Here is a 25,428-nt window from a genome sequence, read left to right on the forward strand (position 1 = left end):
CCGCACATACACCATAAAGGGAACAGTACGGGAATAATACGAACTATTGGCTAAGAAAGTATAACCCATGTAAGTTAAGGTTTTTAGCAACCTAAGGAGCACAAACCGCAGTCCAACAAGCTTTAAACACTGTATGTTGCAGCGTACGTTACACCATGACGACACGCGACTAGTGGTTCCCAAGCGAAACCGTAGTGGCAGTTAGCGAAAGGCCGCCGATCTCCGCTTTTCGCAGCAATGCAACTTCTAGTTGCAATGGATGATGGGATGGACCTAGTGGCATGAAGATAGGGAACGACATAGGGGGAACGAACATAGTGGGGGTGCCTTTCTTCGCAATTGGAGGAAGTTGCTAGTTAGTTCTATTTGGTGGGAATGTTCTTCTCTTACATATTCTAGTATACAACAGTTTCCTTGGTTATGGTTTTTTTTCCTTATATATGAGCTGCTTTACGTATTGAACTTTAATCTTACATGTAGCAAGACAGAAAGGTAGAGGGAATGCCAATGAATGAAATACCCAAATAGGTACACTCATTGACCCTACAATGTGGGGATAAGGGTTTCTGATACACCAGTTCTGCCATTAATATATTGTAGACCGGAAAATCATGCCAGTCTCAGAACTGAATGTCACGCAAAAGTCGCTTGGTAGCTTGCTTTGCCTATATAAGCTCCATCCACCGTTTTTGGAAATAATACTCAAACAAGGGGGACGAATAGCCAAAAATAGCCTTCTTCTACAGGGGGGATTGCGTCAAATTTCGGTCTTAAATACGAATACTTATATTTAATGAATATCTCCTCTTTGTAGAGGCCCGATCGCTCGGACCGCTGACAACAACAAATACTACTAAATCAAATATCAAAAATGCCTGAACGAGTCATCTAAATAAAATAAAAACATTTCATGTCTTCCAAGAATTAAACTAGAGAAAACAAAAGATCATGATGATTCAGAGAAGTCTTTTTTATTATCTCTTTCTATTCTTTTTTGCGGGATGCGCTTTTGTTTTTTTGGGTGCAAAAACGATGGACTTAGAAAGAAGCAACGAAAGACTTGGTGGTGGATCTCAATTTCTCCAATAATTCGTTAGATAATTCACCCTTGGTCTTGATGGCGTCCAAGATCTCGGTCTCGTTAGACTTCAAGTGAGCCAAGAAAGCCTCCTCGAACTCACCGATCTTCTCAAGTGGAACTTCATCCAAGAAACCGTTAACACCAGCGAAAATCAATGGGACTTGCTCTTCAGCAGCCATTGGGGAGTATTGCTTTTGCTTTAATAATTGGGTCAATCTTTCACCTCTGTTCAAGGTTTGCTTGGTAGAAGCATCCAAATCGGAACCGAATTGGGCGAAGGCAGCGACTTCTCTGTATTGAGCCAAGAACAACTTCAAGGAACCAGCGACTTGCTTCATGGCCTTGACTTGAGCGGCGGAACCGACACGGGAGACGGACAAACCGACGTTAATAGCTGGTCTGATACCCTTGTAGAACAATTCAGCTTCCAAGAAAATTTGACCATCGGTAATGGAAATAACGTTGGTTGGAATATAAGCAGAGACATCACCACCTTGGGTCTCAATGACTGGCAAAGCGGTCAAAGAACCACCACCGAGGACATCGGACATCTTAGCAGCTCTCTCCAATAATCTGGAGTGCAAGTAGAAAACATCACCTGGGTAAGCTTCTCTTCCTGGTGGACGTCTCAACAACAAGGACAATTGTCTGTAAGCAACGGCTTGCTTGGACAAATCATCGTAGACAATCAAAGCGTGCTTACCGTTGTCTCTGAACCACTCACCGATGGCACAAGCGGTGAAAGGAGCAATATATTGTAATGGAGCGGCCTCAGAAGCAGTGGCAGCAACAATGATAGAGTACTTAAGAGCGTCGTTTTGTTCCAAAGTTTGGACCAATTGAGCGACAGTAGATCTCTTTTGACCAACAGCGACGTAGACACAGTATAACTTCTTGGATTCGTCAGCACCGTTGTTCCATCTCTTTTGGTTAAGAATGGTGTCAAGAGCGACAGCGGTCTTACCGGTTTGTCTGTCACCAATGATCAATTCTCTTTGACCTCTACCAATTGGGACCAAAGCGTCAACGGACTTCAAACCAGTTTGCATTGGCTCGTAGACGGATCTTCTTGGCAAAATACCTGGGGCCTTGACCTGAGCTCTGGAAGAAGAGGAGGCGTTCAATGGTCCCTTACCATCGATTGGGTTACCAAGACCGTCGACAACTCTACCTAATAATTCAGGACCAGTTGGAACATCGACAATCTTACCGGTTCTCTTGACAGTCTCACCTTCCTTGACTAATCTGTCGGAACCGAACAAGACAACACCTACTTGGTCAGCTTCCAAGTTAAGAGCCATACCCTTAACACCAGAAGAGAACTCGACCAATTCTTCGGCTTGAATGTTGTTTAAACCGAAGATACGGGCGATACCATCACCAACGGACAAAACTCTACCGGTTTCGTTCAAGTTAGCTTCGTCTGAGACACCTCTGATTCTCTCTTCAAGGATGGAAGAGACCTCAGTTGGAGCAGCCTTGGCCGAAGCGAAACGGCGGGCAGTGAGAGGACGGGCCTAGAAATTGAGTTAGTACGGGTTTTGGATACAATTAATGTGATATTATTGCGATAATGGGAGAATTCAACGGGATTAGCGTGGTGATAGTGTTTTAAAGGTGCAAGTCCTGAGTGAAAAATACACTGAAAAATTATTGGTTTGACTGGATATTATTGGTAGTTGAGGAATGGAGTTAACCCCGATCGAAATAACGGACATTGGCCTCGGAATCGGCATTGATTGAATGGATTCATCGTAGACAATTAATTGCCATTGCCTATGGATCTTTTTTTCGTTTTCAAAACAATCACTCCTAAAACTACATTGTTGGATTCGACGATGTCCAGTTGAGGCCCTTAGATAATGGACTCTGGGCGAATCAAACGACAGAACTCCATTGAAATTGGACGGCCAATCACATCCACAACGATGCTTCTACGACACCTAGAACGGTTACATATGCCATGGTGGACCCCGGAGCACAATTGAGCTCTGCAAGCTCGATTCCACCCCGTGGAAACATCCAACTCCGTTTCTGTTCTCCCAGTTTTCGGTAGATACTTCAGAAATACATACGACTCTCAAGGATCTGACAGCAAGAGTGGCTGAACGGGCAGCAGTACGCAAAACAGGACGAGCTGACAACATATTGTGACTTTACAGAAAGAAATCAATCTATGGAAAGATAGACTGTCTGGACTAGAAAGAAAGAAAGAACACACAGTTATATAAAATACCGCCAACGACGATTCCGATGAAAATGAAAAATCGCACTTCGTTCATCCAACCAACCAATTCTGGGCCATACAATTTTTTCACTTCTGTGTTCGCACCAACTACGGGAACCGGGGCAGGAGAGAGGGTACACAGAACGGGATGGGGCGCTGTGATTGGCTGGTGGAGGGTTGTGTCCGGGTAACGGGGTCGGTTTTGAGTGCGGTAGTGTAAGGAGTGCATTATGCAGGAGACCAATCTTAGCTCACGTGGATTTCGCCAAATGGAATAGGACGGTGAAGGAAAGGGGAGAGAGAGGAAAGAGGGTGAAAAATGGGTGAAAAATAGAGATGGGGTGGATGTATTATGGCTCAAATACTAGTATAGGTATATAGGTGATGCCAATTTCGATATTACCGTGGATTCTGATACAATTGGTGGCATTACCAAATACAATGTATGGTAATTATGGTGCTTGTTTTCAGGTCGGGTTGGCCAGAGCAGGGAGTGCACAAACACGCTCGTCCGGAAGTTGGGGGTGCAAAACCGTAAAGGTGCAAAATGCAAGGTAAGATGGCCCCAGAACCAGGAAGACTACTGAAGGATAGGATAAATCAAAGACTTCAGGGAGAGGATATTGAATACGGGGATGAAAAGTCGAGGAAATTAGAGTTGGAAAGGAAGGAGTGCGATTATAGGAATGCAAAAATTCAGGTGAAAATTGCAGCGGAAAGGGAACAATGGTTGGTATGGTGTTTGCCATATTCAAAGAGAGTGTTTTTTTGCAAGATTACACGAATAAAATTATCCACAGTACATAATCCCTGCCACCAGTTCAGCCAACTGTACTATACAATGTTATGGTGTTTTGTAAATAGTGTGCTATACTATGTGTGGAATACTGTTTGTTATAGTATATATCAGTGCTTACTACACTATAATATAATCAATCATCATATTGTAATTGTACAGTCAATACAATTATTATGCTTTACATACTACACTCTTATAGACTTGTACTATACTATGCAGTACATCAATATGCAGTACATCACTATGCTATTCAATTCTATGCTACAATAATATACTATACTTATACTATATTATACTTATACTATATTATACTTATACTATATTATACTTATACTATTCTTATACTATACCATACTATACAATACTACACTATACAATTAGTATACTATACCCACTACACTGAACTATGATACACAATACCACAAAACACTACAATACAATACATACATCTTCCTTTCACCACACACACTGATAATTCTTTCACACAAAACACCACCCACAACAACTCAATATCACCACCAACTCCTACAATAACACCTAATTGAATTCCCAACACCTCTCTCAATCAGCTACCTACCAGAACCAATCTCTTCACCTACCTATTCTACCATACTACAACACCACACTGAACACTCTCCGTCTCACTGGCTGCAATTTCCTGTACACCGTCAGTCTCGTACTGCACCAAAACATCAGTGAAAAAAAATCGGTAAAAACCAACGAATGGTACAGTGTTCTTGTGGTATTGAAGTTGTATTTGTCTGATCTTCACAGCATTAGGGTGAGAAGGAACGTCTGGAAAGCCGTCGAGTGAATTACCAGGACATAGAAATACCCAGAAATCCCAATGTTTGTGAGAAGTTCAGCCTTAATTAGGACAAGTGGCCCTTCTATAGCGGCTGCTAGACTCTATTCAAATGGCGCCAAAAGCTCTGAAACTGGGGCACTTTTCTTGTCGGATTTGTTAAAAAGAGTGGACGCCATTACCACTAAGGCCAAGGAGTCCGAGGGATTGAGTGCCAAATTGAACAATGTACCAAAAGTCCAGAAAAGGGGCGAAAAGGTCATGATTGAAAACCATCCATTGGCAGCAGCAGCACAAAAGAACAGGTTCGAGAGACCAGCCAGAAGATATGGCAATGGCCAAAACCAAAACCACAACCAAAACCAGAACCAGGGTCAAAGAGAGTCGCGCCCAGCTGGTGATAGACCACAAAGATCATTCAGAAACAGGCAACAATCATCATCTTCTAACTCTGCTACCTCAACCACTCCATCCACATCTTCATCTACAACATCTACTCCACAGAGAAGACCTGCCACAAGAGCACCAGCACCAAGAAAACAACTCAGTAGTAAACCTGCCGTAGCAAAGCCAATACAAAGCAAGAAGCTCCACGCTGACGCCTTGAAGCCACAAGTCAACGCTGATACCTTCTTGTATGGTAAAATCACTAGTTCCAATGCTACTGTATCTAACAGAGTCGCTTCCTTGACAAAGGAGACTTTGATTGAGTCGAAGTACCCCTACAAAATGCCAAAGGAAATCATTGAGAAGTTGGCCAACGACGATGTCCCAAGAAACAGATTCTTGTTGCAAAGAAATTTCAACTTGAACGTAGACGATAAGAAGTTTTCTGGCAGATTCGAGACTTTGGTCAAGGGAAAGATTTCTCCTATCGAATTCGATGCTGCAAAGTTCAAGGGAGACGTTGTCCAAGCTGAGTTCAGTAAAAAGGAGATCATGAAGAATGCAACTTTAACCTCTACACAGAAACAGTCATTATTTGACACCGTTAACGGTATCAAGAGCATAAAAGACCTCGTAGGAGATGTCCACTGGGTCAAGAAGTAAATAGCCTGAAATCCTATTGTACATAGATAATAATACACTACGCATACGACGAGAGCATGTAAGAACTTTGCCGTGATCTATCAGTTTTCCATTCAGAGGTAGTCTCCCATCCGGTTCTTGCCAGGAGGCTCATTTAACATGATCAATGAAGTTTATTTGAACCTGAGTGTTCTTTACGTGATATCAGCACATAATAAGCACTTTTTTGCACTACAATTTCGCCTTGGGTAAATATATACCCGCATTCTTAACCCATTCTTCCGAAGAAGGCTCAGTGGATAGTAGGCGCTTCTGTGGAGGGGAGAAGGTACCACCAAATCTCCTATATACTATAGTGTGGGGACAAAGAACATTTCTCGAGACAATTCAAGGAAGAAGACTGCCCCAGGTTTCTTCGGAAGTCGTTACCGACATGACTTATGCCAAATAGAGAATGACAAAAAACCATAGAATGTAATGAAAAATAATAATACGGGGTAACATTTACCAGGCACCTATTTAGTATAGAGAAAAATGAGAGCGGAACCTAATTCCGTTTTCTGACGGAAGTTAGATATGAGAGGGGGAAACTCCGTAGTGAGTGGAACTTAAATTTAACTATCCTAATACGGTGACAGTGTATCCTTATATTCTCTGCATTAAGAATTCCAGCAAAATTTATTCTTTAACCTATAGGTAGGAAAAATTATGCGGATAATGGTAAAATAGATGTGACAGCATAGTTTATTTTGTTTAATGGTTTAATGGTTTAATGGGAGGGGCTATAATAGATAATGGAGTATAACCCCACAGATGGAACATCTGGTGACTTTTGCTACCTCTACGTCTACCTCTATGAGCCGTATCTGACTACAGAAGAACCACAGAATGAACTAACTATGAACTATAAAGTTAAACTGCCTTGTAATAGTGTTAAAAGATAATGGAGTATAACCCCACACATAATACATCTGGTGACTTTTGCTACCTCAACCTCTATGAACTGTATCTGACTAAAGAATGAACTAACTATGAACTAACTATGAACTCACTATGAACTCACTATGTATTTAAAGTTAAACTCCCCTTATCCATACTGAATTCATAATATGTAAAGGTGTAACTTGTCCCCCCACCGAATTGAGTCACTATGCAATTCTCTCCACATAGCACAATCTTCGGGCGAAAGTTTCGCAATTCGTTTTAATTATTGTGAGAAGTGTGGAACAAAAGACTACTAAGAGATAATGCACCATGAAGATTTAGGGTAGGCAAGTAGTTTTTTGCATTAGTAATCACTAAGCTCTAATTTGCACCGGTTGCCCTGCAAGTGGACCTGAAATCTTAATAAATTAGGGTCCTGAGTCGAAACACGGAGTATATGTGGTTTACAGGGCTGAACATAGGTAATCTTTGTTCTCCCATACTAATTCTGTTTGGTAGTTACCAACAGATGCTGCTACTTTTTTTATACCGACAAACTAGATAAGCCGTTCGTCCATCAGTTGAACGACTTATTTTACGAATACTAAGGATTGTTGAGACCTAATTATACATGTCATTAAACCACTTTGTTGTTGAGCTACTGCCCAAATTCTGTCGGAGGCGGATTTTTTTCTTAGCGTGGGAATCAGCTCACACGCATTTTTTTGGAACCCAATATGCCAATATGCGATAACCATTAAAAATTGCATCTCTCCATAACCACTAGACTGAAGATAGTATTACAAGACTCAAGTTCAATATAAGGAAATTTTTTATTGAATGACTAACTAGGCGAAGAATTAAAAAGTGATTAGAAAGGGTATAACTCGGATACCACTCAGATGCCGAAGTCCCTGGCATTTAGTAATTGTATAATAATGTGTGCAACCAAAATCCAGATTTACCATGAAAACAAATAGTACAACCAAAAACCCATGAAAAGCAATAAACGAGTCCATCGTATGGACTGTAACGTAGATTCCAATCGGAGCAACCAATTGGGTCCTGGCGGGGCAGGATGTGTTTAATGGTACTAAACTAGATCTTGTTGAATAACGCTCTTGGGCTTATCGTGCCCTTGGCGGTAGTAGGTATTCCATGGGATTCTTTGTATGATAAGATGAATGGAAGAGTGGCAGACAAAGCGAGGTATCCCAACACCACAGCTGGGGCAGATCTATGGAAAGGCTTCATTTGAATGGTGTACATGCTGAGACTAATGCAAATTTATAGGTGATATTAACCATCGAATGCAAATTGTAATCAACTTATCAGGATTTCCCATATTTATATATCGAGTCCTCTCTATGACAGACTACTTACTAAGAATGCCACACACTTTACCAACGCAGTACAAAATATTTGTAGCAAAGTTAGTGCGATGTTGCATGATTGTGCGCATACAGGAAAACCACAACAAAAACTTTATGTTTCTTAGTGGTTCGATTGGGACGGCATGTAGCATGTGGGATCATAGGAAGATCTGCAGGATGGCATATTTGTTAATGGAATTGGGATATCTGGTGTGTTTGTCTATACGACTGGGTATCTGAGTTCTAACTGTCAGTAGTGTGCAACCGCTCGGGATATACAGGGGTAAACTCGGGAGACATAATGGTGATGCCAGGGCAGCAGCACCGGCTATACGAGCCAGGTCCAGATTGGGAATTTGTAGCGATATGCATTGGAGTGACACTAACTTAGTTAGTGCTAGGATAGGAGGCTGTGATCTACCATGGTTTACAACCGTTGTTCGGGAACTGTAGCATAGAGAGATTTGCTTGGAGAGTCATGTAAGTGCTGTCAAGGAGTTGGTAAGTGTCTGTTATTCTAACGATAAGCGGGGGAATGGTGTTTGGAAGTTACAGTAATTAGTTATAAGCATCGGGGCACTGGGCTTGGGGCGCTACCAAGAACTTTAGCGGATCTTTCTTCCGAAGGTTACTCCACATTGAGATATCCGTTCTGGCTATTAGAAACCTATTCTCTTAAGCGTCCCCACCACTGACGTTCTCTTCCATATACCCAAGACATTTTCTATAGTTTGCGGTACATCTGTCATGCGTACTTGGCCATCGTGACAAGGCATATCCACTGCTTATCCTACACCCCCTCTATCTACTACAGGAATTCTTGATGGCCTAGTTGGGACATTGTGTCGCAGATTGTAGGATTTTCCGTTGTTTTGGTTGCGAACATTTCTACTTTCATCTCTCTCCCCGACTATCGGGCATGTTGATGTAGATTACGGTATACTTTTTAAACGACGTACAAGTTAATATTGGTTTACCTTCTCTAGAATTGAAATGGATTACAAAAATACCATTGTTTTAAGAGAGGTGCGACATGCGAAATCATTGGGTTTGGGTTCAAAGGGAATTTGGTTGTTCGAACACGGCCCAATGTTGATGACTGACTCCCATTCGGTGTCAGTCCTTGCAATTCAATATTCGAAATGTCACTCAACCACTTTGATACTACCTACAATATTAACATGCACGAAAATAAGACAAATTTAGCTTGTAAGATGTGTTTTTTCACATCGTTGCATTAACTATTGGAAATTATGATGGAGTTGTCAGTCAGAGGGCTAATACCCAGAGATATGCTATCATTCTTTGGCAAGAATTCTTGTATCAGAACGAAGACCCAATCATCAATCTCTCCTTCCCTAAACTTGTATATCAATATGAACTTGCTTAAATTGCATAAAGTTCATTAATACTGTATAATTTCTTTCAAAGCACCAAGTAAATATGTACCAGCAAGTTTAAGAAACGACTTGACTATTATTACGAACTCTTACCTATTGGGGCCATTTAGAAAACAGAGGTTCCCAAGTGAACCATAGTTTGTTTTTAAGATTTTCAATACTAGATTCCCACAAGACAGAGCAGATAGAGGTCGATTTCTCTGGCCCCTCTGCTGGGCAAATTGCATATGTTTACTTCTGTCCTAATTGAAAGGGCCAGGGCCAGCTATTCTTGTAACTATAAACTTAATTACGATATCACTTTGAAACATATCGAACTCTAATTTGTTGCACTTTTCCTTTCAGGTATATTATCTCCTCCGTATACGCCTATACAACAGTAGCATACACAACGGGTATAGACATCTTGATTCAGCAGGTGCGTCAGAACTGTAGATAACAACAAGTCCGCTTCTGGTATTGGTATCTCCTTTTATATCTCTTTCATCAACACGCTCCACGTCTAGTTCTTTTTCTTGTCACACGCTCCACGTCTGCATTAGTACACGTCCCTATTATTGTTTACCAATTACCCAATGAATCAGTTTCTTTGAGCAATAAACATAAATGTAGCCAATAGTGGAGTGACTTCGAGTTCTGCAGACGTGTTGTCACACGTCTCACATAGCCTGGTTTCATCTGGAGACACACGTCTATACGAGCGAGCCATCGGACGTGTACCGTGAAGTCCGTTATTGGCATCAACAGATGTATTTGACGCGATCAGTTACGACCGAGGAAGAACTACATCATATCATTGGGAAACATAAACACAGGTTACGAATCTTATTGTTATTAATTATTAATATTATTATTAAATTCTCTATGTAAACATTACTTCGATTATTACGTAGAGCAGCTAGCACCCGAAGCGAACGTCGGCCCATTCAATCAGTCTGGACTTTGGCGTAACTTGGTGGTCTCAATTTTCTATTGATGTACTGTGATAACCACACGGGGAATAAACTGATTGACAAAATAACTGCAACCTGCCAGAAGTAGCTGACCGAAGTGATGTAGGCCAAGTCAAAATACTCCTCCAAGAATGGGATGGATCCAATGTAGATTAAAAATGTGACAATTATCGTACTCATCATAACCTTATTCCACCTATTGATAGACATAGCGACCATGATTAACTCATTATAAATCAAACAGGAGAAAGACAAAGCTACCATGGTTGTGAACTTGTCCTGTGCCAAAGTCTGGAATTTCTGTGAAAGCAATTGGATAATACTACCCTGGAAAAGTGATATAGCAACCCACATGAAAAAGGTCTTGAACGATAAAGATTTACCCAACGTCAACTCTTTATATAATTCAGGATACAAACGAGTCAAATGCTCGTCTATATCGCAGTCCAAAGTCAAGGAGAAGACAGGTGCCATAGTGTAAAATGTCGAATATCCCACCATTAACCATCCTTGGTACAAGGCCAAAGGCTCAAATTGTGACGAAACGGAGTAAACAGCTTGAGCAACTGAAAGAAGTAAACCACGATGGATGATGAACTGACCCAACTTTGCAGATCTTTTATAGGAGTTTCTACCGTGCCATAATAACAATTTCAGTAAATAACAGAACTGATCAATACTGAAGTCAGCAGCCAAGGAGGCTTGCTTACCCTCCTTTCCAACAATTCCTACTCCTACATCGGCACATTGAATCATACTCACATCATTACCACCATCTCCGATACAGCAAACTCTTTTACCTGTAATCTCCCTTATCATCAATGCAACATCCGCTTTTTGCTGTGGAGAGCAACGACAAGCGACCACAGCAGGTAATTTGATCACAATTTCAAAGAATTCCTTTTTGAAATATTTCATGTATGTTCCAAGGGATTCACCGTCAATCAATAAGCAAGCATTGGAATTTGTTTTCAAGTATTCCAACTGGTTCATGGCAAATTCAGGATGGCTCACTTTTGTGACTTGATGAACATACTGTCCACGTGAAATTAATCTAGCACTAATTGAAACACACTTGGCTGTTTCCACTTTGTCTCCTGTCAACATCCAAATCTTGATACCGGCATTTCTCAAAAGTTCGATTGATGTTTTGACATCCTTCTGTAATTTATCTTCAACACCAGTCAACCCCAAAAGTTCGAGGTCTTGTTCTAAGTACTGACTGACTACTTTCTGCATTTGAGCTTCTCTGTCATGCATTGCGAGCGATGCTTTTTGGTAACTATCGACAAAGTCCTTGTAAAGGTTAGCACTGAGCCTCTTTCTTCCGATGACCAACGTTCTTAAACCTTCACGGGCCATATTTCCAGTCTCCTCATCAAGCCAATCATTTGAATTAACAATTGTAGCCATGACAGTGTCTGCACCCTTTTGCATAAACCACAACTCATCTTTCTGGATGTCTTTCACTATGATTCCCATTCTCTTAGTCTCAGAACTGAAGGGAAAGTTGTATAAAATTTCATAGTTAAACGTTTGGTTAGTGGCTGCATGAAGTAAGGAGATTGAGTGCCTGTCTCTCTTGAACAATTTTAAACCCACAAGCTCTGTGAATTTCACAATGGCGATTTCATCCGGCGAAGCGGCCTGGTATGTAACTAACCCTGCTATCTCATCGTCCTCATCCTCGTAAGTTGGAGTAACATTGTGACAAAGTGCCAAAGTGGTGACTAATTCACATACTCTTGAACTTAAGTCTCTCTTCTTCAACCCGGGTGACTTCGAATCCAGGAAAGCTGTCAAATTGTTAATATAGTCACTAACAATGTCCATGGTGTCTCCTGCGTAACTCACTGCACCTAAATGGAGCTTCTTCAATTCCATATCATTTTGGGTCAATGTGCCAGTCTTGTCAGACAATAAGTATTCAATTCTTCCTAAATCCTCAGGAATAGTGGAAGTTCTGACAATTGTCTGTGGAATTTCATTATCTTTTTGAATTTGAGAAGCGTAAACTGACTTGGCCAAATCCAAATTAACTCTCAAAGAAACTGGAATAATACTGGAAAAGAGAATCAAGAAGCGCATTATGTCAATGTACCAACCTGACTTAAGCGGAAAACCATGGGCAAGAACAAGGAATATAGACAAAAGAAACACGGTAAAACATAAAATCTTGGATAAAGAGTTGATTTCCAACTCAAGCAAACCAGTCTTGACACCTGTCTTTGTGGTATTCATCGATTGTCTGGTTTCTATACCAGTGTATATGACGATACCTATAGCTGTTCCGGATGCCAAGACAGTGTTAGCCCAAAGTGTTTGGTCAACTGTCAATGCAAATGTTTCGTTGTTTGTAGAAGGAGAAGCTGACCCGGCCGACAGCTGGGGATGATAGATGAGTTTTCCGTTGAAGTGATGAATGCTCTTTGTAGGGTTTCCTACAATCAACGAAATGGTATTTATAATTTGTGACACATCGGTCATAGATTGGGAAGCATTATTTGCTATTCTGAGCTTCCAATCAGTCTCTCCGTCCAATTGATCTGTCTTGATGAAAGCTTCTCCCGATCCGTCTTTATCAGATGACTGAAGAAGAATCATATCTGCTGGAATACGGGTATCTTTATGTAAGCGGACCAAATCGCCGACTTTCAAATTTTTAGAGGAAACCAACTTGAGTTCATTTGTGAGGGAATTGCCGGAACTCCTGTTGAGCACTTCATAGAGCTCATTATTTTGCTCTCTATCTCTACGTCTTCTTGCGATATCGTCACCAGCCTCTTTCATCATGGTAACGGTCAACACAAACCCAAGCGGCACGATGTATGAAGAGAGGTATCCTATCCGCAACTGCGGTATGATCTGGGACAATGCAACGACTAGAAAGTAGAGATTAAAGAAAAACTTAAATTGCTCGTATAAGATGATTGGGATGAATGTGATTGGATTATATTTAGCATTTGAGATTGCGTTTGATGGGTATGTCGTGGTGGTTCTTCCTGGTCTAGGAGATATATATCTTTCTGTGTTACCACCATCGATGCTGTTTCCTCTTGTGTCCGAACTTGAAAGTCTTAGACGATCCTGGTTAAGTTCTCTTTTTGCCGATCTGAAAAAGTTGATAGATTTTCGTAGAAAACGGCGGGAGCTCATCGAGATACTCCTTGCCGTGACGTTGAGGGAAGATGTTGATGAAAATGACCGACTATGATTCGAATAATTGGAGTTGCCATTGGCAATCAACGGAGAAGAGTCGTCATGCTCTTCGGCAGCAAGACCAGACCCGTTATCGGGAAACAGCTGCATTGTAGTGAGAGGGATCGCCCCGGCGGATCCCTGTGAGTTATGCCGCGAGTCGTTGTAGTTGAACCCGTTGCCGCCATTGACACTGTTGGGATATGACAGAAACAAGTTGTTGGAGGCTTGGTTCAACGCCTTATCCAATGACGATTCGAGGTCTTCGAACAGCGCGTCCGAGAAGCGCCGCGACATCGGTATTGTGGGTAGATGTGGATTTGATCTAGTGATTCCGACTACTGAAATAACGAAGACAACAATACTTATTTCAACTATTATCTACAATCAACTGCATCTAAATACAAAAACACTATAGAACACCATTCATTAAATCTTTTGTAGGTCACTGTATATAGGCGAGTTCGGAGTGAGACAACAGAGTGCATAGAGGGAATGTATAAACATGGTGGTATGCAGGTGCTCTCCTCATAATATTAGTGAGTTGGAGGTTGGGTAGTTGGTGAGTTGGGTAGTGGTGAGTTAGTGAGTTGGTGAGTTGTAGTTAGTTAGTGAGTTGTAGTTAGTTGTAGTTAGTTAGCAAGTTGCAGTTAGTTGTAGTTATTTGTAGTTAGTTGTAGGAGTAAGTAAGTGGTGAGTTGTTGTGTAACATGTAAGTTGTAAAATGTGTGTTAAGTATGGAGGTTGCCGTGGAACTGGAGTTCCAGAATTTCGAGTACACTAAAACCTTGAATTTGAAATATATAGAAAGTGAAAGTGGGGACTGAAATATACTGAATGGGTGAATAATTATGATAATTGTTAAATTACATGAAATATGATGCATTGTATGTAATGCACTATAGGCAAATATGCATTATTATACTTCCCGCGAGGACTATGTTAGATATTGGTACTCAATGAGTTTGCTGGTCAGACAGTGAAAATGGAATTGAAGTTTTTGTTCTCTTTCTTAATAATGTACAATTGCACCCGAACCCTCTTTGTATGTAGGCCCTGGGTATCCTGAGGCAGTCATTTGTGTTCCATTATGTTTTAATATGTGGCTTTCTAAGTTTAGATTTCCCGAAAGGGTCCCAGAGTTGCAACAACGGCAGCATTGAGTATAAAAAGTTTCATATATAGTGAAAGAAACAAATAATTGGAAACATTGTAGGAACATCCTATATGAATCCCTTTGATGCGAGTATTACTAATTCCCTAGGATTTTGCTACTTCTGCAGTGCCTGATTATCGAGGACCAAACAAGATGGTCCCACTTTGAAAATTCCCCCGAAAATGCCCTGAAATTTGCTATACGATTTAGTCTGAAGCATTACTTCATGAAACTGGGAGTGGGCTGGAGGAGTCGATAAAGGTATCTTTCCTCTCTGAAAAGGTACTGTGTGGAAGATCTGCAAAGGGGTATCTGTCATTTTCAAGGTCCGCCAATTATATTCTTAGCTTTGGTACGTTTCTAGAATTGTCTATTTCAGGAACATCGCCAGGAGATCGATAAATTTATTTTTATCGCTTCGTTAAGCGAATGCAGCAAAAGGAATATCTATTATACCGCAGCATTAGCATATTCCGAGAAGTTATATATCTTTTGGTTATATCGAAAACACACTAGTAGATGATATGACCTTCAATATTAAGAATTTTCTAGTTCATTTCTCATGCTTTCTGAACCAAAGAGAGTTGTAAATCAATAACTCTCTTGATGCAGATAAGATCCACTCCATCATATATTTTGGCCCAACCAGAAACTCATTGTGACTCGCATATATGGCATTTTCTCCAGTGCTCCCCAACCAAAAAGGATCACAGTTTTCCTTCAAAGCCAAAGAGGCTCTATCAGCCATTTAATACCTTCTTCGGACTTCGCCGTCCTTCCCCATCCACCTCCTACCCCATACTTCTCTAGTAGTCACTAACTAACAACTCTACTTAACACTCGGAGTACTGCATAATACCACTTGTTATCAGAAGGCACAACACATGGCACCAGTCATTACCATATTCCTTCCTGTTTTTTCAAAATTCAAGTCCATAGCCATACTAAACCATATCCAAATAGTACCCCTATCAACTTTGAACAACTATCGCCTAATTAACACTACCCTATTCCCACCTCTTTCATATCCATTCCACACCTCCATCACATCTTCAATCCTGCAGAAAACCTTCGAAGAACTCGACACAAAAATCACTAAGGAATTAAAGCGGTTAATTTAATTTAAAATCATTCTTTTACACCACACTTCTTCTGGATAATATACCATTGAGTTAGCGACATAACATGCTGTCTGAAGACGACTCCCTGGAACTTCTCGCGGTTTCCGCTACATCTTCGGCCAATGTGTCGTCGACCAACCTCGCAGCAGACCAGTTGCTAGCACTCTCCAAGAGCCAATATTACAAAACCGATACTTTCTCCAAGAAACTCTGGCAGTTCGTAAGGATCATGATCTTGGGACAGAAAAACACCTTTGAAGAGTACGTGTTGACGTCAGAACCCAACGACTGCTCGTTAATAGCCAAATACACTAAAATCGTTGATGTAGACTTAACTTCACAGCCTTCTTTATCAGTAGACAGTGTGACATTGAACTCAATCCATATTCCTCATCCGTTGGTCAACTTCATGCGCAATGAGGCTAACCAGATGGCCCCAGAAGACATTGATCTTCTGAGAGAACTTGATGAATCGCCTATACTTGTGTTTATTCATGGATTGGGAGGACAAATGTCTCAATTTGAGCCCTTATTTGGGCTCTTGTCACAATGCCTGGAGATTGTCTCTTTGGACCTTCCAGGATTCGGAAACTCAAAATTGACATTCGACTCGTATCTGAAGAGTGTCTCAGTTATTGAAGATTCAGAAAAGGAACGGATTTCGAAGAGTATCAAGCTGATGAGCTGGGATGACTTTAAAACCGAAAATATCGTCAACATCGTTTATGAGTTCATCCAACAGAATATACCCAAAGAAAAAAAGGTTGTTTTAATAGGCCATTCCATGGGCACCCATTTGTCTGTGAAGGTGGCTGCAAAGTTGCCAAAGCAAAAAGTAGAGGGCTTGATCTTACTTTCTCCGCCTTCATTTACTGATGACGTCATACAGAAGGAAACAGCCCATAATCCGAAAACATTGTCGATGCTCAGCGTATTTAGCTACTTGCCATGGTTTTTCAACTCATTTAGAGTATGGGATAGATTAGAGGGCTTAGAGAGTTCCAGTGTTTTGAGACAATTGGCGAAGGTAGACAATATCAGTACAGGTATTTACAACAAGTTGCGCCAATTGCGTTGGAATATGGACGTAAATTCAAACGTTGTGCTAAAATATGTCAACGGTTTCCAGAAGGCTAAATACTCAGATTTACTCACGGCTATTTCACAGTTTAATGATAATGCAGAGGACAAGACCGTCTACGAAAAGACCTTATTTATTGGTGGAAGCGAGGATAAGTTGACATCACCTCAAGTTATTCATAAAACACATGAATTTTTGACAAAAACATTTGATAGAAAGGTTTCAGAGGCTATAGAGATCAACGGTGCTGGCCATTCCTTATTGATAGCCAAGCCCGAATTTATCAGCGGAATGATTTTGAACCATGTAGAAGCGAAGTTTCCCGAAAGATTGCACTTATCACCTGCCTGGGTACTAAAGGTGAAGGCCAGAATCTCTGGAGACAAGTGGGGATTGAAGAACGAGCTAAAGTGGCTGCAATTAAAACCAATATCTACAAATATCACACGTCACGGTGGTAAGGACATAGCGCCCTTACTAGGAATGAAGACTTTGCGTGAAGAGGACTTAAATCACTCTCCTACTATCGTGGAAGAAATATTTTATGGTCCAAATAAGGATAATAGGGGTCCTCAGTATCCTGCTGGTAATCTAATTGCAATTGTGGATATTTCTGCTGACATCCCACCTTATAGTCCGAAATCATTTAAGAAGATAAAGTATTATAAATGTTCAACTGTGTCTAAGGTAGTGCCCGATCAAGTTGCGATTAGAAGGTTTATTCAGTTGATTGATGATATATTGAGCACTAATGAGGACGATGATCCATTAATTGCTGTGCATTGCCATTACGGTTTCAATAGAACTGGATTCTTAATTTGCTGCTATTTAGTAGAGAAACTTGGTTGGTCAGTGCAAGAAGCAGTTGAAGGTTTCAGAGTGGCCAAAGCTCCAGGAATTAAACACCCACACTTTATTGACGCTTTATACGTCAGGTACGAAAGTTAGAACAAGCAGCGGTTTGCTGGTCAAATGCTTCAATTGTGTAGTATCAGTTCAGTTATAGTATTAATTAAGACATACTCCCTTTACAAGGACGCTTTAAGTAATTTAGAAATGCAAACTCACAGGGGTATCTCGTATTGTAATCAATAAACGGTATTGTAGCAAGTATAGACCAGTATGGTATATAATATTGACATATAATACTGAAATCAATAAGCTTGCTATTGCTATATAAGAGATCTGCCTCTACAAGTAGCGAGCTGTCGTAATTAAAAATAAAATCTTAGCATGAATTGGACCACGTTGTAGTGCTTTTGCAGCCAACCGAATCTCCACCTTTTCCATTTTTGAAGGCTTAACCCTTTAGTACCTAATTTATTATGCAACTACTGGCTGCTAGACGCGCTTTTGACAGATGCATACATATATGATGTAAATTGTAACATTTGACATATTTCGGTGCATGCTCACTACGGATCTACGCTTCTATGGGTGTACACAAATGTCATTGCTAGATATGTCCCATAACTTCTTTTCAGTCCACAATGGCTAACTCCACCACAGTTTCCAGTACCTTCCTTGTTCCAACTCCAAACCAATAAGAACGATCATTAAAAGCCTCCGTTCCCCCTTCCAACAGGCTGCAAACTCGCCCAATTTAGCACGTGCAGCGTCTCTCATTATTCCTTCATTAACTTGAAAAAGAGATGCACAAAATAATGCTGTCACTTTTTTAGCAATTTGATGGTTTATGGAGATAACGCTTCTTTAGTAAGATTACTCGTTGGTTTATTAAGATTCCGGCAACAGAGACTATTATATTGTATATTATTGCCTAAAACTTCGGGAAATCGCTCTGTGTATCGTCCGCTCTAGTTAACTTGTATTCTCATGGATATATAACGTTATCGTTAATTTAAAGTAAGCGAAATATGAAATTTGGAGAGTCTTTAAGCGAAGGTTTGGTGCCCGAGTGGAAAGAACAGTACTTGGACTACAAGTCAGGAAAGAAGTTCATTAAGAGGACGGCTAAGCTCAAAGATGAATTTGAAATCGAAGCTAGTAAAGATGCTTTGGTTGGAAATGACAGAACTCCTTTATTGAATCCCCAGGAAGGCGATGCTCCATCCTACACTCTTGACAATGAGTCTGCAGTTTCAGATGACATCGAGGCGAGAGAACAGGACCTTTCAAACAAGGGATCCAAATTAAACAAGTTAAGAACCACCAGTAATACTAGCAACAATAATGCAGATGGATCAATTGGTCCAGGATCAGCACTTTTCAGAAGGCCGTCAATATTCAACTTCTCCAAACAATCGTTTTCATCGAAATCCAAAGATAAGAAAGAAGAGTATGAACAGGAGAAAGAACGCTTTACCCACTGGTTGGATAAGGAGTTAGAGAAAGTCGATCTATTCTTCAGGGAAAAGGAACAGGAGGTCTATGAACGCTTTTTGCTTATCCAAGATCAGTTGTACCAACTCAGAGATCACAAGGCTTCCATACTAATGGAAAAATCAAGACATGATTCGTCCACTCACGGCTCAGGAGGAAATCCTGATAAGATTTACAAGAGAGTGAACGATTTAGCCTTCCACACGAAGAGTGCATTGTCATCTTTGAACAGACTAGAGCTTCCTTCGTTGCCATCAACTGTATTTCTTGATAGATTCAAGAAGAAAAATAACGACCGTGATATTTCGATGACAACAAAGTTGGAAGAATTTAATCCAAACTACGAAGAGAATAGAATAAGGAATGGTATGGCCGGCTTCACATTTGAGGAAAATGACCAGTCTTCGATAGACTCGGAGGAGACCAACGCAGGAAACATACCTAATAGGCACCAAGAGCAAACTGCTGCCCAGATTAAACAAAATAAAAGAAGAGACTATACTACAAAGAAACAACACTTTGGTGTTCCTTATTTGTATGCTAGAAAGCAACTTAAAGTTGCCATTTTAGAGCATTATAGAGCATTATCTTTGTTGAGGTCCTTTAGGATCTTAAACAGAACAGCATTTAGAAAGATCACAAAGAAGTTTGACAAGACTATGAAAAACACATCAATCCTTACCACTTATATGAAGAAAATTGATCAAGACTCGTACTTTCAGACAAGCGACTTGCTTGATAAACTTACTAATCATGTTGAAGAATTATTCATCGCTTTCTTTGACCCAGAGACGACTGACAGAAAGCATTCTTTAGAAAAGTTAAAGAGCATCGCATACGCTATGAATAATAATGATATCCGGCAGCCAACTTATTACCAATCATTCTTTGCATCTGGATTCATGATGGGGTTTGGCATTCCTCTATTCGTGCTTGGATTATACGTAGCAGTGCGGAAGACATTTACAAACGAGTTACCAGAAGCTAAGTTCATGCTTCAAATTTGGGGAGGATTCTTCTTGCTTAATTTTGTCTTGATTTTATTTGGAATAAACTTGGCTGTATTTGATCGGTTTAAAATAAACTATAAGTTTATCTTCGAATTTGATATAGCCTCAGCACTAAATTATAGACAGTTTTGGCTACTTCCCTCATTTGGATTTTGCTTTTTATCGTTGATAATGTGGTTCAGCTTCCAAGATTTTTGGCCCGATAAATTCGCTGGCAGGGACTGGCCATGGATATACTTTGGAGTAATGTTAGTCATCTTCTTGTGGCCAGGAAACCAATTGTACGCGTCAGCCAGAAAATGGCTACAAATTGCCCTTTGGAGATTATTCCTTTCAGGACTTTATCCAGTCGAATTCAGGGATTTCTTCTTAGGAGACATATTGTGTTCCTTGACCTACACTATGGGTAATCTATCATTCTTCTTCTGTTTATATGCTCATCATTGGAACGGATTATTAGGTGATGGGGCAGACAGATCGAAAAATGACGTATGTGGCTCCTCCAAGTCCAGACTTATGGGTTTCTTCAGTACATTACCTAGTATTTGGAGATTCTTACAATGTGTTAGACGTTATATGGATACGGGCGATTGGTTTCCTCACTTGGCAAATATGGTGAAGTATGCAGTGTCTGCTCTATATTACATCTTATTGAGTGTTTATCGTATAGACAGATTACCTCAGAACAGAGTTACGTTTATAGTATTTGCAATTATCAATTCCCTTTATGCGGCATCTTGGGATATCGTTATGGATTGGTCTCTTCTTCAAAGTGGTTCCAGAAATAAGTACTTGAGAGACAACTTATTCTTCAAGAAGCCAATTTATTACTATGTTGCAATTGTTGCTGACGTGATTTTGAGATTTCAGTGGATATTCTATGCGTTTTTCAGCAACCAAATTCAACAGCTGGCAGTAACGAGTTTCTTCATTGCTACAGCAGAAATTATTAGAAGATTTATCTGGATCTTTTTCAGAATGGAGAATGAACACTGTACAAACGTTATTTTATTCAGAGCCTCGAAGGACTCTCCCTTGCCATATACTGTATCCCCTAGAGTAGAAAAGGCCATCAAAAAACTAGTTGAATTGAGGTATACGTCTCACTTTTCAGACCAGGACGAGGATCTTTTGCAAAGGTTAAGGACTACGGGACAATCAAGAAGCTCAGCTCTTTCGAATGCTTCATACATTAGCAGCCGCCAATACCCACCCAACTCTGTCCGTGACGAAGAGATGGGTCCTCCAACAAGTAGAGTACCTTCCGGTGCATCATTTGCACCTCAATTGATACGCCGTAAGTCCACATTCTCTACTATTAGTGATGCATTGAACAAGGCGCACATCAAGGATTTTCAAAGAAGAAAGACTACCATTGCTCTTGACGACTTCAGTGATGAAGATGAGGAGGAGGAAGAGGATAATGACGTTTCGTTCGTTACCAAGAAAAGCAGTAAGTTACCATCAGTCATAGAAGGCCAAGAAAGCTAGACTTAGAGTGCACATTTTATCATTCATAGTTCTATTATTTATTATTACTTATTCAATATCCAACTCTATTCTTGGGCTTGTAAGGTTCTTCTAAGTATTCGATCTCTTCAACTGTTAAATGTACGGAGAGTGACTTGAGGGCATCCAATACCCTATCTTCCGGTTAAGGCCTATAATAGGGAATGCACCCTTACTGAAGTCCCAAGCTGAAGAGATGACGACCATGCTGACACCGCGTTTGATAGCAATCTCTTCGACTCTGTTAATAATTTCAATATCTGCTTCACTTAAATTGCTTAATCCCATACTTTTCTTAGTCTTGTCAACATCAGTGTTTCTATTGTGGGTAGAAAGAACTCCAACTGGCCTAGCTAGAACGCCTCTAGCAATTGGTGAGTATGGAATTAAACCAACTTTTCCGAATTCATTATCATTACAGAATGGAATCATTTCACGTTCTTCTTCACGGTAAAGCAAATTATAGTAATTTTGCATGGAGATGAACTTGAACCAGCCGTTCTTATCAGCAATGAATTGCAATTGAACAAACTCAACTGCTCTCATGGAAGAGGCACCGATATATCTCGTGTGACCAGCTAAAACAACATCATTAAGGGCCTTCATTTCTGCTTTTGGGGTGGTATAGTCTAATCTGTGAATCTGCAACACATCAATGTAGGTACCTAATATCTTTACGGAGCCTTCTACTGCGTCGAAGATGTGCTACCTGGATAATCCCCGAGAATTGGCATATTCGTAGGCTGGATAGTTCCTTTCTACTGCCATATTGAATCCTGGGGTTGAGGCATCGACAGTGTTAAATAATTTTGATAATATAACTACCTTTTCTCTGGGGATATTGAATTTCTTCAAGAACCTTCCCAATATGATTTCCGACTTCCCATTAGAATATACATCAGCTGTGTCAAATGTTCTAATTCCCACATCATAACATTTTTTCAATATCTCTGCTCTTCATCGTCCATAATCCACCCCGACCAACTCTTGTCTCCGTACGACATGCATCCTACTATTATTGGAGAAATCCACAAACCTAAAGATCCTAACTTTTTGTATTCAATCGACTGAGACATCCTGATTGGGTTTAAAGGTTCTTACATCTTCTTATCAACTTAACACTGCCGAATAGACCAGCTTATAATCAAATCATGGGGAACTTGCGACCCCTAAATACCCCTATACCACGAGACCACAACCATCTTCATCCCCCAATTCATTAAGCTGCTCATTCAATTACAGTTTAGTGCGTTTCCATTACTAAAGTTAGCATTGTGTGTGCAATGCTAACTTGCCTGCATTCGACTCCAGGGCCGCACAATCATCTGGTGATTGGTTGGACGGAGCAATAGTCATTTTTGGGTATCCTTATACTTCTATGTGGGGAATCGATGTGCATACACATAAACTCTTCTCTCAATTGCACTTTTCTACTTTGTCTACTTCTCCATTTCGCCTTTGAATGAATATAGGCTACATTATTCAATGGTACTATGGTATTACACCACATGAGTATATTTATTTTTCACAAGAGACCGTATGAATGAATGGTTGGACCCAAATGATTGGTTTGATTGGTTCACACAAATGTTTTTGCAGAATACGGAGATCTGAGGAAGAAGTCCGTCATTACATATAGTGAAAAGTTTGATGATTATATATTTCTTAAATCAACTAAGTTAATGAAAATCGAAAAAACTACTCAATTAGTTACATATCCGTAAATCTTCTTAGGTTGGTATGGTTCCTCTAAGTAAGCAATCTCCTCATCTGATAATTTCAATGTAAGAGACTTAAGAGCATCGTCAACTCTCTCTTCTGAATTGAGCCCAATAATTGGGAACGCACCCTTACTTAAAACCCAGGCAGAGGCAACGACAGCCATACTGACACCGTGCTTTTTAGAAATTTCCTCAACTCTGTTGATAATTTGTTTATCTGGTTCCGAGGAATCGTTCAAACCAAATAATGGCTGTCCTCTGTCAGTGTTGGAGTTTCTGTTGTAGGAAGATTGAACTCCAAGAGGACGGGCCAAAACACCTCTTGCAATAGGAGACCATGGAATTAAACCAACCTTTCCGAACTCGTTATCGTTACAGAATGGAATCATCTCACGTTCTTCTTCACGGTAAAGCAAGTTGTAGAAGTTTTGCATACTGATGAACTTGAACCAGCCATTCTTATCAGCAATGAATTGCAATTGAGCGAACTCTACAGCTCTCATGGATGAGGCACCAATGTATCTGGTGTGTCCTTCCAAAACAACGTCATTTAAAGCCTTCATGATTTCTGCCTTTGGAGTGTTTCTATCCAATCTATGGATCTGCAAGACATCAATGTACGTACCCAACCTCCTGACGGAGGCTTGAACGGCATCAAAAACATGCTTTCTGGACAAACCCTTTGAGTTGGAGTACTCGTAGGCGGGGTATTCGGCTTCCTTTTTGAAGTTGAATCCTTCCACACTTTCGTCGACGGTGTTGAACAATTTAGTCAAAATAACAACCTTCTCTCTTGGAATGTTGTACTTCTTAAGGAACTTACCCAAGAGAATCTCTGACTTTCCGTTGGAATACACATCAGCCGTGTCAAACGTCCTGATACCTACATCGTAGCACTTTTTCAAGATTTTGAAGACTTTTTCTTCATCCTCCAAAACCCAGTCAGCCCAAGCTTTGTCTCCGTAAGACATGCACCCCACGATGATGGGAGATACCCATAACCCTGAGGCTCCTAATTTCTTGTACTCAATAGCGCTAGACATTATAACTACAGATGATCTATATAAGTTGATTCTCTTCAGAAAGACTCAATTACCGGAATAGGAGAACTCCACCTCTATTTATATACAATGGTTTACAGTTGAACTACATTACTCAGCGTCGCCCACGGATAGGGGCTGAAATCGTTTCTTCATATCAAAGACTGGAGATTTTTCATCCCCTCTACACGATTGCATGCAACCCACTACGCAATTAGTAAGAGAAAGTTGTCTATCAATACATGCCACAGGGCTCGAAATCGGTTAATATTCATTACATGTCTCGGAGGTATCCTAGATAGGCAGGTAGAATAGATAATGGAAAGGACAATAGATTGTCTCTGCCGCTTAACTTGGGAGTGGCCCTTAGACAGGCGGAGAGTATTTTGAATAAGTAATATTTTCTATGTTATTGTTCCAAGGGATTCGGTCCTTTGGGTCTTCGATAAAGTTCTGTGAAGTTTAGTTGCTTCAGGTATTTATTTTCAAAGTAGTAAGTAGAATTTAAGAATAATGAACGTGTGCAAATGATAGATATGTAAATATTTTCATATTATAGCAATATCGATGTCACTAACATGAGAGGTACTGTACTGGTTATTCACATAAAAAGGACAAATCAACTTTACAAAACCATTGTATATGTATTACAATGTAA

At 40.3% G+C, this 25,428-nt stretch overlaps 7 protein-coding genes across 7 annotated transcripts; 3 read left to right on the plus strand and 4 right to left on the minus strand. All coding sequences in view use genetic code 12, as the record gives it.

Annotated features, from left to right (window-relative positions):
- Positions 1–747: 747 nt before the first annotated feature.
- Positions 748–3,320, minus strand: ATP1 (F1F0 ATP synthase subunit alpha). Its single transcript, XM_064918012.1, has 2 exons — positions 3,157–3,320; positions 748–2,598 (listed from the first exon to the last, which is right to left on the minus strand). The coding sequence occupies exons 1-2, from the start codon at positions 3,226–3,228 to the stop codon at positions 1,039–1,041; spliced, it is 1,632 nt and encodes a 543-aa protein (XP_064772083.1). The 5' UTR covers positions 3,229–3,320; the 3' UTR covers positions 748–1,038.
- Positions 3,321–4,954: 1,634 nt separating this feature from the next.
- On the plus strand, positions 4,955–5,962 carry RJT20DRAFT_137472 (uncharacterized protein; the record flags this gene model as incomplete). The annotated part of the gene is made up of 1 exon (XM_064918569.1): positions 4,955–5,962. One exon carries the CDS (start codon positions 4,955–4,957, stop codon positions 5,960–5,962), a length of 1,008 nt encoding a protein of 335 aa, XP_064772084.1.
- Positions 5,963–10,448: 4,486 nt separating this feature from the next.
- On the minus strand, positions 10,449–14,272 carry RJT20DRAFT_65101 (putative aminophospholipid-translocating P4-type ATPase). The gene has a single exon (XM_064921100.1). The coding sequence runs from the start codon at positions 14,084–14,086 to the stop codon at positions 10,565–10,567; it is 3,522 nt and encodes a 1,173-aa protein (XP_064772085.1). The 5' UTR covers positions 14,087–14,272; the 3' UTR covers positions 10,449–10,564.
- Positions 14,273–15,793: 1,521 nt separating this feature from the next.
- RJT20DRAFT_131480 (triacylglycerol lipase) lies at positions 15,794–18,225 on the plus strand. Its single transcript, XM_064918013.1, has one exon. The coding sequence runs from the start codon at positions 16,131–16,133 to the stop codon at positions 18,093–18,095; it is 1,965 nt and encodes a 654-aa protein (XP_064772086.1). The 5' UTR covers positions 15,794–16,130; the 3' UTR covers positions 18,096–18,225.
- A 799-nt stretch (positions 18,226–19,024) lies between these two features.
- Positions 19,025–21,991, plus strand: SYG1 (Syg1p; the record flags this gene model as incomplete). The annotated part of the gene is made up of 1 exon (XM_064918663.1): positions 19,025–21,991. One exon carries the CDS (start codon positions 19,025–19,027, stop codon positions 21,989–21,991), a length of 2,967 nt encoding a protein of 988 aa, XP_064772087.1.
- A 163-nt stretch (positions 21,992–22,154) lies between these two features.
- Positions 22,155–22,615, minus strand: RJT20DRAFT_131482 (NADP-dependent oxidoreductase domain-containing protein; the record flags this gene model as incomplete). The annotated part of the gene is made up of 1 exon (XM_064918014.1): positions 22,155–22,615. A coding segment is annotated over one exon (461 nt), but the record flags the coding sequence as incomplete, so codon positions are not given.
- Positions 22,616–23,615: 1,000 nt separating this feature from the next.
- On the minus strand, positions 23,616–24,875 carry RJT20DRAFT_65108 (aldo/keto reductase). The gene has a single exon (XM_064921101.1). The coding sequence runs from the start codon at positions 24,771–24,773 to the stop codon at positions 23,712–23,714; it is 1,062 nt and encodes a 353-aa protein (XP_064772089.1). The 5' UTR covers positions 24,774–24,875; the 3' UTR covers positions 23,616–23,711.
- Between the last annotated feature and the right edge of the window lie 553 nt (positions 24,876–25,428).

Source organism: Scheffersomyces xylosifermentans (assembly GCF_036884685.1).
Source record: "Scheffersomyces xylosifermentans strain CBS 12540 chromosome Unknown RJT20scaffold_8, whole genome shotgun sequence".
NCBI lineage: Eukaryota > Fungi > Ascomycota > Pichiomycetes > Serinales > Debaryomycetaceae > Scheffersomyces > Scheffersomyces xylosifermentans.